Source organism: Engystomops pustulosus, chromosome 2, assembly GCF_040894005.1.
Source record: "Engystomops pustulosus chromosome 2, aEngPut4.maternal, whole genome shotgun sequence".
Lineage (NCBI taxonomy): Eukaryota > Metazoa > Chordata > Amphibia > Anura > Leptodactylidae > Engystomops > Engystomops pustulosus.
Window position 1 is genome coordinate 131,738,614 of NC_092412.1, and position 13,196 is coordinate 131,751,809.

The window sequence follows — 13,196 nt, forward strand, 5'->3', positions numbered from 1 at the left end:
AATGCAATGTAAATGGTGAAAAAATGCATTTGCGCCATTTTCTTGTGGGCTTGGATATTACGTCTTTCACTGAGCGCCCCAAATGACATGTCTACTTTATTCTTTGGGTTGGTACAATTAAGGGGATACCAAATATGTATAGGTTTTATAATTTTTTCATACATTTACAAAAATTAAAACCTCCTGTACAAAAATTATTTTTTTGATTTTGCCAACTTCTGGCGCTAATAACTTTTTTATACTTTGGTGTACGGAGCTGTGGGTGGTGTCATTTTTTGTTAAATTTGATAATATTTACAATGATATCATTTTTAGGACTGTCCGACCTTTTGATCACTTTTTATAGATTTTTTTATATTTTCAAAATGCCAAAAAAGTGCCATTTTCGACTTTGGGCGCTATTTTCCGTTACAGGGTTAAACGCATTGAAAAAACGTTATCATATTTTGATAGATCGGGCATTTTCGGACGCGTCGATACCTGATGTGTTTATGATTTTTACTGTTTATTTATATTTATGTCAGTTCTAGGGAAAGGGGGGTGATTTGAAATTTTAGGGTTTTTTATTATATTTTTTTTTTTTTTAAACATTTTTTTATTTTTATTTATACTATTTTTCCGACTGCCTAGGGTACTTTAACCCTAGGTTGTCTGATCGATCCTATCATATACTGGCATACTACAGTATGGCAGTATATGGGGATTTTCCTCCTCATTCATTACAATGTGCTATCAGCACATTGTAATGAAGGGGTTAAAACTAAATAGCCTCGGGTCTTCGGAAGACTGAGGCTACCATGGAGACGGATCGCCGCCCCCCGATGACGTCACGGGGAGCGGCGATCCCAGGTAAGATGGCGGCGCCCATGCGCCGCTATCTTTTTGAGGCTGCCGGCAGCTTTGCTAGCACCTATCGCGGGTGTTACCGGTAAGCCTTTGCTGCAATATGCAGCAAAGACTTACCGGCTATGGCCCTTACTCGGCCCGTGAGCCCTCTCCATGCAGTGCGACCCGACCGCCGCCGTGAATACTCGGCGGGCAGTCGCGAAACGGTTAAAGTATACCTTAGAAGACAATGGAAAGAAAAAGAAAATTAAAACACACACACACACACACACACACACACACACACACACACACACACTATCCAACAAATTTTTCACTACTTTTCTATGTACACTGCATCAGAAAAAGGATATGAGCACTACAGGATAATGCCAAAACAATGGTTTGCCCTGTTTCTTACTCCTTTCTTTTTAAATTGTAGGGTAGCCACTACATTCATTTCTAGACAAGTTAGCCAAAAAGACTTGATGACACAAATAATGAAAACATGCCACATACCTTAGTTGCTGTTCTTTGTTAGCATCCTGCTCTAGTGCATGAAAATCTACAGAAAGCAAGGCGACAATTGAGTTAACCGCTTCCACTCCAGAGAGAAGCCGGAGAAGCAATTTCTTGTCCTGAGCCCAGCTTTGGCTCTGGTCAGCTGGAGCACATAAGGCCATACGGACAAGACAGGGCAACAGCAGCCTCAGCTCTGGATCACTCAGTGCAGCCAACCGTATTACATCCACTTTCTGCATTGCTTCAAAGGCATATGGGCTGACATACTGCAGAGAAGAACTGTCACCCATTGTGGCGACTCCTGGAAAAGAAACAATTATTCAACTTTCTGCTACAAGGTAGGTTAACCCTTAGCGCCTATAAACACAATTCTGGTATCAGATTTGACCTCCCTTCTCAGAACTGGAGAAATCTACTCTTAAAGTTGCAATAAAAATTTAGATTTTTTTTTTTTTTTAATAACCAGCTTTTTATTTGAGTTTTCTGACTATAATTTTAAGTGGAAGTAAGTGTAAGTGGATATCTTAAAAAGTGGGAGACTGTTGTATGGAAGTATATGGTAGGATCAGACAACCAAGTGTTAAAGTACCCTAGGGGGTCTGAAAAATAGTAAAAATAAAAAAAAATTATAATTAAAAAACCCTAAAAATTCAAATTACCCCCTTTCCTTAGAACCGATATAAATATAAATAAACAGTAAAAAATATAAACACATTCGATATCGCCGCATCCAATAATGCACTTTTTTGGCCATTTTGAAAAATATTAAAAAATTCTATAAAAAGTCAGAAGGTCGTACAGCCCTAAAAATGGTAGCATCGAAAACCTCATCAGAAGTCGCAAAAAATGACACTACCCACAGCTCCTACACCAAAGTATAAAAAAGTTATAAGCGCCAGAAAATAAAGTCTAAAATCTTTTTTGTACAGGTGGTTTTAATTTTTGTAAATGCATGAAAATTTTGGTATCGTCGTGATCACACCGACCCAAAGAATAAAGTGTCATTTTGGACCCACAGTGAAAGCCTTAAAATCCAAGCCCACAAGAAAACGGCGAACATGCGTTTTTTCACAAATTTAACTGCATTTTGAATTTTTTTCCCCCGCTTCCCAGTACACGGCATGGAAGAATAAATACCGTCACTATGAAATGCAGTTTTTTTACGCAGAAAACAAGCCGTCACACAGCTCTTTATGTGTAAAAAAAAAAGTTATAGATTTGATTGTGGGGAGTGAAAAATAGAAATAAAAAAAACAAAAAAGGTCCAGGTCCTTAAAGGAGCAAAATCTCTTCCTGCATAAACTATGGCTCGGTATAATAGCAGCTATGTGAACAAGCGTCTAGATGGACCATATTCAGTCATTTTTTAAAGGTTGAGAAATTACATATCCATCAGGAGCTCCGGCACATCTAATGAATCTGGTGCAGCACTATGCTTTCTATTAAAATGATGAACGACATAGATCAGATCTATGTCTGGAATACAGCCAACATCTTTGTCTTGCTGTTCCCAGAACAAAACACTAAAAGAAGGAAAGTGAATAATGTTGGCCAAAGGCATGACTTTTGAAAATCAAAATTGAGCAGCGAAATTAACGGTAGGGATTTGTTGATCGGTTCTAGAGAGGAGAGTATTTGCTTTGGGCAATTATAGGCTATGGCTAGAAGCATCAATTTGCAGAATTGGCCAAATGACATTGAACCTCAAATGTAAACATAAGGTCCACTAGTTCTGAGCCCATAAATACACACAAATGGACTAGAGTTCCATGGCTGCACCAGAGTCAGAACTCCTATCGTACAGCTCTGGGTTATTTCCAGGAAAGTAAAAGCTGTATGGAAAGCAGCCAGTCCACTACTAGTACCTGATACGTCCCCGCAGACAGGCCGGTCGTATAACGTGAGCGCTCCCGGTCCCAGGTGACGCAAGGAGACGCACTACAGGACGCGGCAATGCAGACACCCGGCGTCAGGGACGTGTCTCCGGAAACATCGTACAGGAGCAGGGTCACAATAACGCTAGGCACGTTCAGTTCTATGTCTATATGGCTATATGTTCTATTGCGATACGACAGAGCCCGCAACCTGTAACCAAGGAATGAATGTGCGCCGAGGAACCGGAAGTATGTGGGAGGCGCTCCAATGCACTTCCGGTATTACTTAGGCACGCCTATCATTCTTTACATCCAACGAAAAGCTTGGAGGATATTCACAAATAGGAGAAGCCATAATGATAAAAAAAAACCTGTGATTGGCTGACTTCTGCGTTTCTACGTGTAGAGATTGTCGCGTTCTTTGTGAAAGGACCCAAAGACTGTGTGAGGAGGAGGAGGCTGGGAAATCCCTGGTTCTGCCTAATGTTTATTTCCCATCTCTCCTAGTGAGCACGTCCTGCACACATAGAGGGCCGGATCTATTAAACTGACGTGCCAGCTTGCTGTCACTGAAGAGAATGTCTTTGGAGCTTGCATTTGTCTTTAACCCCTTAACGACCTGGCCATTTTTTGTTTTTGCATTTCCATTTTCACTTCCCATCTTGAAAAATCTATAACTTTTCTCCATGTAAATAGCTGTGTGAGGGCCTGCACTTCTCAGTGACGGTATTTAATATTCCATGCTTGGAAGTGGGGAAAAAAATCCAAATGCAGTGAAATTGGTGGAAAAATGCATGTGCACCATTTTCTTGTGAACTTGTTTTTTACGGATTTCACTGTGCGTCCCAAATGACATGTCTACTTTATTCTTTGGGTTGGTGCAATCACTGGTAAACCAAATTTATATAGGTTTTATTGTGTTTCAATTTTTTTTTACTTTGTTTTGCCATATTCTGGTGCTAATAACTTTTTCATACTTCAGTGTACAGAGCTGTGTGAGGTGTCATTTCTTGTGGGATGAGCTAAGGTTTTCTTTGCAAACATTTTGGGAACTGTACAACCTTTTGAACACTTTTTCTAAAAAAATTATTATTTGTTGCAATCAGTTCTAGGGACAGGGGGTGATTTAAATTTTTAGGATTTTTTTAAAGGAAACCTACCACTTGTAGTGGCAGGTTTCCGATGGCAATACCGGGCACCAGCTCAGGGTGAGCTGGTGCCGGAGCTTATTTTAGTTAGTGTTTTAAACCGCGGTATCGCGGTTTAAAACACTTTTTAAACGTTATAGCCGGCGCAGGCAGGTACGCGCTCGGCGCTTACCGTGCACGCGGCTCTAATTCACTTCCTATGTAGCCGCGTGCACGGTAAGCGCCGAGCGCGTACCTGCCTGCGCCAGCTATAAAGTTTAAAAAGTGTTTTAAACCGCGATACCGCGGTTTAAAACACTAACTAAAATAAGCTCCGGCACCAGCTCACCCTGAACTGGTGCCCGGTATTGCCATCGGAAACCTGCCACTTCAAGTGGTAGGTTTCCTTTAATTAAAGGAATCTGGCAATAGCTCTGAAGGCAACAGGAACAAGGCTTTATAATCAGTATGAAGGAAGTCCTCATTTGCCCCATCCACCAAGCAGAACTTGGGGTTTGTGATCAACTTATCCAACGTCTGAAGAAAGCAGTCAGGCGTCTGATTCTTAGTCTGAGAACGAAAAAGTGATGTTGGTTCTGGGTATACTCACATCTGCCATAGAAGAAGTATCCTGGGAAAAGACACATATAAGGAAACTACACTTATCTATCCTGCATCAGTGGACCAGAAGTTTGCAGTCTCTGGACAAACTGATGATCATTCTCCTGTCTGTCATTCAATGTTACGTGCCTCCAGTGATCCTCATTACGGATGCCTCAAACTGGGACTGGGGCACACTTATATGGGGGAGTTATAGATCCAAGAAAATGGTCCGTGAAAGAAAAGAAGCTACGAGCATGTCTCAAGGAGTTAAGAACAGGAAAGGTGATTTTCAGAATCACCCTCAAAATCAAGAGGTTTTTATCCAATGAGTGTACTGGAGGTAGCAGGTTGTTCAGGGTGTCTGTGGGGAGGAATTATTTAAGTTTTTAAATCTGTTTTCTAGCATACAAGCCCATAAATGGTCACAATACCTAGCACACAGCCAGGAATCGTGTCCATTTCTGCCTTTACGAAAACTACAAGCCGAGGAAGTGATAAGACCAGTGGGCTGGCATGGGGCATTCCTTCCCCATGCCTGCTCACTAGCTATAGCCTACTCCAGGGTTAGGGTTAGCAGATTAAAGGTTAGGGGGCATTGGTTACCGAGTATAGCAGGGCTAGTGTTTATGTTGTAGGGTTAGCAGGGATAGGGTTAGTAGGCTACAGATAGCAAGGCTAGGGTTGTTGCCATAGGCTTGTCAGGACTAGGGTTGGATGTTTTTATATGACATGGCAGAAGATGCTATTATTTTTAGTTCTAACATTTAGTAACGTAGTTTCTGGAAAATCCAACATTTTTATACACCCAGCATTTTAAATGAATAAAAACCTGGTATTGTTAAGCTTTGAACGCCCAAAAGCCATGCTCCCCAATGGACCCCAATTATGTCAGCCTGCTGTTGCTTCATTGTATCTGGCTGGTTATCAGCAGCAACCGGACATTGCTGGGGTGGGATGGCCAACTGTTTCCCACACCATTAACCCCTTAACGCTGAAGCCACTTTTCACCTTCCTGACACGGCCCATTTTTTCAAATCTGCCCTGTGTCACTACAAGTGGTTATAACTTCGGAACGCTTTAACATATCCAAGTGATTTTAAAATTGTTTTCTCGTGACACTTTGTACTTCAGGTTAGTTGAAAAATTTTGGTGGTATGTTTTGCATTTATTTATGAGAAATTCCGATATTTGGTGAAAATTTGGAAAAATTCTTGATTTTCGAACTTCAAAATGTTCTACTTTTTCCATACATAGTCATAACCGCAAAAAAACACAATAACCAACATTCACTAAATGTCTAACTTATGTGGACATGGTTTTTTATACATACTATTATTTTTGTAGGATGTTATGGGCCTTTGAACGTTAGGTGCGATTTTTCACATTTTCATAAAAAACGCAAAATCCTGCTATTGCGGGACCTGCTCAGGTTTCAAGTCACTTTGAGAGACCTAAATAAAAGCAAAACCGCATAAATTACCCCATTATAGAAACTACACCCCTCAACGTACGTAAAACAACTTTTATGAAGTTTGTTAACCCTTCAGGGGTTAAAACAAAATCGGATGCAATTTTGAAAGTAACATTTTTTTGGCTAAATTAATGTGTTTTTCAAAAAATGTACAAATTCTCAGTGGATAAAATACCAAAACGCTCCGCAAAATTTGATACCCAATCTCTTCCTTATATAATAATACCCCATATGTGGGGGTAACCTGCTGTATGGGCACACGCCAGGGCATCGAAGGGACGCTGCGCCATTCAGAGCATATTATGCATTGTCACTTTTTATTGGCTATACAATCTTTATTTTTTTGGCAATTTGGACATAAGGGCTTATTTTCTGCGACATGAGATGCACTTTAAAATACTTCATTTTATTGGGTCATTAGCTTATTGATGAGATTTTATTAACTCGAATGTATGGGTGAAAAGAAAATTGTCAATTTTGGTTTACTTCCTTTTCGTATTTTTTGGGGGTCGTACACCGTACACTAAAAATATTATATTATCTTCATTCTATAGGTCACTACGATTACGGTGATACCTCATTTATATAATTTTTCATTTATTTTTACAATTTTACTGGATAAAAACTAAATATACAGGAAATCTCATTTGTTTTTGCATCGCCATCTTTTCGGAGACATAACTTTAATATTTTTTGGTTGACAGAGCTAGTTTATGGCTTATTTTTTACGTGTTGAGTTGTTCTTTTCGGTGGTACCATTTTGGCGCACATAACTTTTTTTGATCACTTTTTAGAACATTTTTGTGTAGAGATTTTATGAAAAATTAAAATTTTTGGTGTGTTTTTCGGGTTTTGTTTTTACAGCGTTCACCGAGCAGGTCCAATAATATTTCTGAGTTATTGTACGGATTGTTACGGACGCGGCGATACCAAATATGTGGGTTTTTTTGGCGATTTTGTGTTTTTTTTCCACTTTATTGCATGTGTATAGGGAATATTTGTGTTTAGGGGACTTTAACTTTATTTAATTACCATATATACTCGAGTATAAGCCTAGTTTTTCAGCACAAAAAAATGTGCTGAAAACCCAAACTCGGCTTATACTCGAGTAAAAAAAAAAAGGTTCTACCAGGTTTTTGTGGTAAAATTGGGGGCCTCGGCTTATACTTGGGTCGGCTTATACTCGAGTATATACGGTAATTATTTTTATTAAAAAATTATTTTATGTAATGTTTTTAACATTTTTTATTAACTTTTACAGGTTAGCTTGAACAGGTGATCCACTGATTTTTTTTTTTTTTTTAATTTTTCCTATATTATTGAATTTTTGCCCCCCAAAAACAACACAGGAATATCTTAAAGCGTTGAAAAGTTAATACCACAGGAAGAGACACTGGCCAAATTTGAAAAAAGGACCAAGCCTTAACCCCTTAAAGGACGCAGCCTGTTTGCAGGTTAAGTGTCCCCAGTGTGTTTAAGCAATAGGGGGTCCGATTGTTCCTGCAATATACAGCAAAACAATGCAGTAATTAATGTAAATATACAGCTCTTACAAATGGCAGCCATAAGAGCCTTCCAGCTATCATGGCAACCAATCAGCAACCCGTGTGTGTGTGTCCATGTAAAGCTGTTACTTATGTAAATTGATCAGCTTTGAAACGAACAGCTAACTGCCATGACTGTTGCCAGCATCAATTGAACCTAAAGGTTACCCTTCTTTTAGCTGAAAAGTTTCCCTTACATCCCCATAATTCAACTTCATCTTAGATCACCTGGAATTAGAGGGGCATACCCTGCTCATCAGGCCCCTCCCATCTACTCCCAATGCCTCCTTCCTATTCAACAGTTAATGTCATGTGACCAAGGTGATGTCATTGAAGGTCCCATGGCCGGTACATTTGCAAAATGTACCCATGTTTGTATCTGATTACATGAAATCACAGCAGCCTCCATTGACTTCTACTACTCTCCATCATCCATAGAGGCATGCTGTGATTGCATGTGATCAGATACATACATGGGGTACAGTTTGCCAATGTTAGGAGGCTAAAGGACCCGAGATGATGTCATTGTGGTCACATGACAAATATAACACAAGGCAACATGTAAATATTTCCTATAAGTAAATTGAGCTATATATGTCTCTAATTGATTACTAGAAGAGACACAAAGCTGCCATTCAAAATAAGGGGGCTGGGTTTAGTGGCAGCTAGGGAGAGAAGGGCCAAAGCCAGGCAACACAAGTCAGGAAAGCCAATTTGCACATCAGAAAGTCTGTAATTAAAGAGGACCTGTCACCAGATTTTGATTTCCCCCCACTAACAATGGCTGCTGCTAAAGGATTATCAGCTTTTCTGATTCTCCTGAGAGAGAAGAGTCATTGATACCAGTAAACCACGTCCCATTATTCTGACTGACTGCTTTGTATTCTGCTCTGCCTCCTTGTACTTGGGGACCGTCTGCTAATATTCTACTACAGACATATAAACCTCTATGTACAGATGGGAAATATTGTGTCAAATCTTTTTACACGGCGCCTTGTGTTACATTCATGACATATGGTCAGTGACATCATCGCAGGTCCTTCAGACTTCTAAGAATTGCAAACTGTACCTCATGTGATTACATGAAGTCACAGCAGTTTCCATGGAGTATAGAGAGGACTAGAAGTCCATGGAGGCGGCTGTGAGTTCATGCGTTCAGATACATACATAGGGTACAGTTTGCTATTATTAAGAAGCTAAAGGACCTGAGATGTCACATGACATGAACAGTGACCAGTAAGGAGGCATAAGGCATGGGGAGGATTAAATGAATCCAGGTAATATAAGGTAAAAGGTGATTTATGTGGATGTAAGCGAAACAATTTTAAGCTAAAAGAAGGGCATCAGTCAGTTAATAGAGATCTATAGGAACTTGTCACTGGCTGTGCAAATGTGGTGACAGGTTCCCTTTAAGGTACAGTGCCTCCGTGGCAGCTAATTTAGGCGATACAGGGAGTACTCTGAGTGACAGGTCTTTAACCTCAAGAACCTACATGTGCTATGGGCAGTCCCCAAGAGGTTAATACCATTTAAAATACTTCATGTGGGGGCATGGACTGCGCCTTATCTGGCTATCACAGCATAAAACGTCTTAGAATGTCTATTGTTTGCAGAAGGACTATGGAATTACAGCTGAGAAACTGCAGCCAGTCTAGTAAAACATGGGCCCTTATGGAGAACACTTGTTGATATTGACTGATCAATCTGTGTAGCAGAACAGTCAACATTGTAAGTCACTGGGTTCCATTAGGTGCGCCCAGTGTTCATCTTTCAATAGATATACACCACATTGTTGTGAATATCACCAAGGCCACATAGGCTCCATGAACACATTTCAATTATACAAATATTCCATAATATGGCACTCAAGGGATCCGTTTGCTGCCATGTTAGATCATTCCATGATTATAAATCGAGAAATATTGTGTCCAGATGCTCCAGGGAGAATTGAAGTTTTACCGTACATACATATACACAGCATCTTTTCTCTTGCATTATTACCATTTTCTTTCATTAGTTACCAGGTAGAAGGTAAATAACAGCAATAATTACATACAAAGTGAATAAAAATATGACTGATTTAATTACAGATTGAAAATTTCCAACACATCAGAAAACATCTTTATCCCACAGAAATCTTAACCAAGTAAGAGAAATGCCAACATATTTCCTGAGGCATTCAAATTACCTTTAGGAAACAAACAAAAATAAAAATATAGAGATTTCTGAAGTAAAATACTTTTTGATTGCACGGTTTTGAAAGAATGTCTGAAAGCTTTTGTCACCAAGTGTTAAACAAAATTCATCTCTTCTTAAATATTTATTTATATTTTATATATATATATCTATGTATATATATACACACACACATACGCAAAATGCATACTGGATTCCTCCATGTAACTATATGTTATAACATTATAGGTAAATACTCTGTATTTACAAACTTAAAAAAGTGAGGTTTCTCTGCATACAATTCAATTCTTTCCAGGTACTGTGTGAATAGAGGAAGATTTCGAGATAAAGATTTCAAAGATCTGAGAAAAGAAACACAGGAATCCTGCCAACCAACCAGTGTTAGAGAGTCTATATACATGGCACCATACCACCACACGTAGAACCCCATGATGACTGCTTCCATTGCCGCGTGGCATAACGCCATGCTAGGTTAAACAGATTAAATGACATGGTCATCAGTTTTACCCATTTGCATTTAATGTTAAACCAGCAATCACAAATGGGGAAAGAAAAAGCAAACATAACTATAGAACTTGGGGCAGGGGGTATAGCTCTTATAAATATAAAGTAATGCTGTTTGCAGCAACAAATTAACAGCAGCCCTGATCAAAGTAAAAAGAAAGAAAACAAACAAACCAATTTTGTGTGTCATTACAGGTTAATCCACCTACAATAGTCAATGATATATTGCCATTAGGTTTGCTGAGGTGCCATTAAAAAAATTCTTAAGACCCAGTACCTTTTTCAAATCTATAAACACAGTGTAGATCATCATTTCTGTACATATACTCTGCTGCTACAGCTTAGCTGTAAATCCCCCACACACAATGGTATGGACATTACCCGCTACCCCCCTCCCCCTTTTAACTGTACATCGAACAATACAAAGTTTTAATATCTCCCACCCACTTACAAAAAATAATACTCTAAAAGTAACCTACTGCAACTTTTAATTAAGACGAATACATAGATCTGAAACCAATTGCTTTAAAGCAAGAAGGCAGTATAAACCTTCTAAGAAAATTGTTTTTGTGTTTATAAAAGGTTAAGAAATATAAGACAAATTTACACATTTAAAAACTTACAATAAATAAGAGATGCAGGCATTTTCTGTATATTGATATTAGGTTTTAGAATCCACACAACATCTTTAGGATGTTTAAAAAGTCAAAGCTGCAACGCTTTATAGTATTGTTATAGTATAGGTCATCCCCATCCACTTGATGCCAGCGGTTACACAAGATCTTTCAGCAAATACCGAGACTGGAGATGATCAACAGTGTTAAAAGAGACTTTGACTTTTAAAACACAACTGGCTTCAATACAAAAATCCAAAGTGTCCATTCTGATAAAACATTGCAAGGTTGTAAATGCTGCCGGCCGAGTGGCTTCAGAAAAACAAGTCCTGCAATGCAATTAAAATATTCTTGTTCCGTACAGCATTCCTGATGAATATCACAGCAAATTCATGATAAAGTTATACAACTGGTTCAGCACCACAAAATGAACCGGCAGACAGGAACGTCTGTCTTGAGTTGCAGGATCACAGGTTAGCCAGGAGAGGGCATTATACTGTTCCAAAACAAACCTAAGAGGGGAAAAAAAAGAAAATGTCAACTTTGTTGTTAAATGGGTTAATGTTATACACAAGCTTCATATCTACTAAAACTAAGGTAACGGCTCCATACCTGAGGACATCTGAAGTCTGGTTTGAATCCAGTGGGTGAGAGTGTTTGCTGTGCAGCAACTCATCTGATTGCACTGAAGGCACATGAAGGTGCAGAGAGGCCTAAACACAAGGGGAAGAGGAGTTATCGTACGAGAGCATCACTACCATTTCATGAAAAGGCAGATTTTTACTCACAGTTCTCAATATTCTTTTTTACTACGTTGGATATACATGCAATGAAGCTTAAATAGACCAATCTGTTATTTTTATACGGGGAAAAAAAACAACTGAAATACATGCTGCAGTTTTGTTTTTAGTCTTTAAAAGACAGTTAATTCATTATAGGGTAAAGCCTGTTGCCCACAAGCAATTTTGGTCCTATAAACTAACTCCATGTACAGGATTTAACAGAGCGAACCTAGTATAACTGCGCTGAACAGACATACCGAGTTCAGTTTAGTTGTCCATTAAATCAACAAGTGAACAGAGCATGTTTATCTCAACAAATTTCCTCTTATGCAACAGGATTTGGCAGACATGATAATTCAGTCAATGTGTGAAAAATTTCAGAATAGTGAAAAAAAAAAAAAAAAAAAAATCTGCCACTACCTAGGTCACAGGAAAAGACAGATTTCCCTCATTTAGAAATCTGTCAATTTGACATTTTGCTATAAAGCCTTTATTTTTATTCATGATTATTGTTTTTGTATAAATCAATATGTTATTGATGGCTTACATGGTAATCAACTGACAAAATCATTTACCTTAAGAAACAGCGGGCACTGATTTTGTGCTTGAGGACATGCTGACCAAAACCAGTCAGGCAATGGACCAGCTTTGGCAGTTGAAACAAAGTAACCTAGTGCCAAAGGTTGTTGTAAGATGTTGGTCACTTCATCATGAGATTCTGTAGACAGTAGTCGGTCAGTTCCTTGACCCTGGAAGAAAAAAAATAAAATTGACTGTTCTACAAATTAAATCTAAGTACATATACCTTATATGCACTATAAAATTAAAATTAAGATAGACAATGGAAGTTGCCAGACAGCACCTAAAGGAAATTAGCCTGGTTTACCATACTTGATTTTTATGTTGTGTGATTTAGATTTAACATGAGGATAGAAGGCTTCACACAAGCAAATCGGTACAGTCAAACTCGCTTCATGTGCTTTCTGGAACATTCCGTCTGAACCCTGAGCAATTCAACTGAATTAAAAATCTGTTCAGTTCCATTTTCGTCGTTCAGGCCACTCATTACACCATGCACATGCATACTGTTTGACTGAACAAACTTGTTCCTGTGAAGCTGACAAAAGGGCCACA

The 13,196-nt window shown here is 38.8% G+C and overlaps 2 protein-coding genes across 2 annotated transcripts in view; both read right to left on the reverse strand.

Moving 5' to 3' along the window:
- Positions 1 to 3,496, reverse strand: part of INTS2 (integrator complex subunit 2) — a 48,161-nt gene extending 44,665 nt beyond the window's left edge. Inside the window, exons 1-2 of the mRNA XM_072136445.1 lie at positions 3,213 to 3,496; positions 1,345 to 1,648 (exon numbers count right to left, since the gene is read on the reverse strand). Of these exons, the coding sequence (XP_071992546.1) occupies positions 1,345 to 1,637 (293 nt within the window). The 5' untranslated portion in view covers positions 1,638 to 1,648; positions 3,213 to 3,496. The remainder of the gene's footprint in view (positions 1 to 1,344; positions 1,649 to 3,212) is intronic.
- Positions 3,497 to 10,030: 6,534 nt separating this feature from the next.
- MED13 (mediator complex subunit 13) overlaps positions 10,031 to 13,196 on the reverse strand; it is a 56,275-nt gene continuing 53,109 nt past the window's right edge. The window contains exons 28-30 of the mRNA XM_072136446.1: positions 12,638 to 12,811; positions 11,893 to 11,993; positions 10,031 to 11,792 (exon numbers count right to left, since the gene is read on the reverse strand). Of these exons, the coding sequence (XP_071992547.1) occupies positions 11,660 to 11,792; positions 11,893 to 11,993; positions 12,638 to 12,811 (408 nt within the window). The 3' untranslated portion in view covers positions 10,031 to 11,659. The remainder of the gene's footprint in view (positions 11,793 to 11,892; positions 11,994 to 12,637; positions 12,812 to 13,196) is intronic.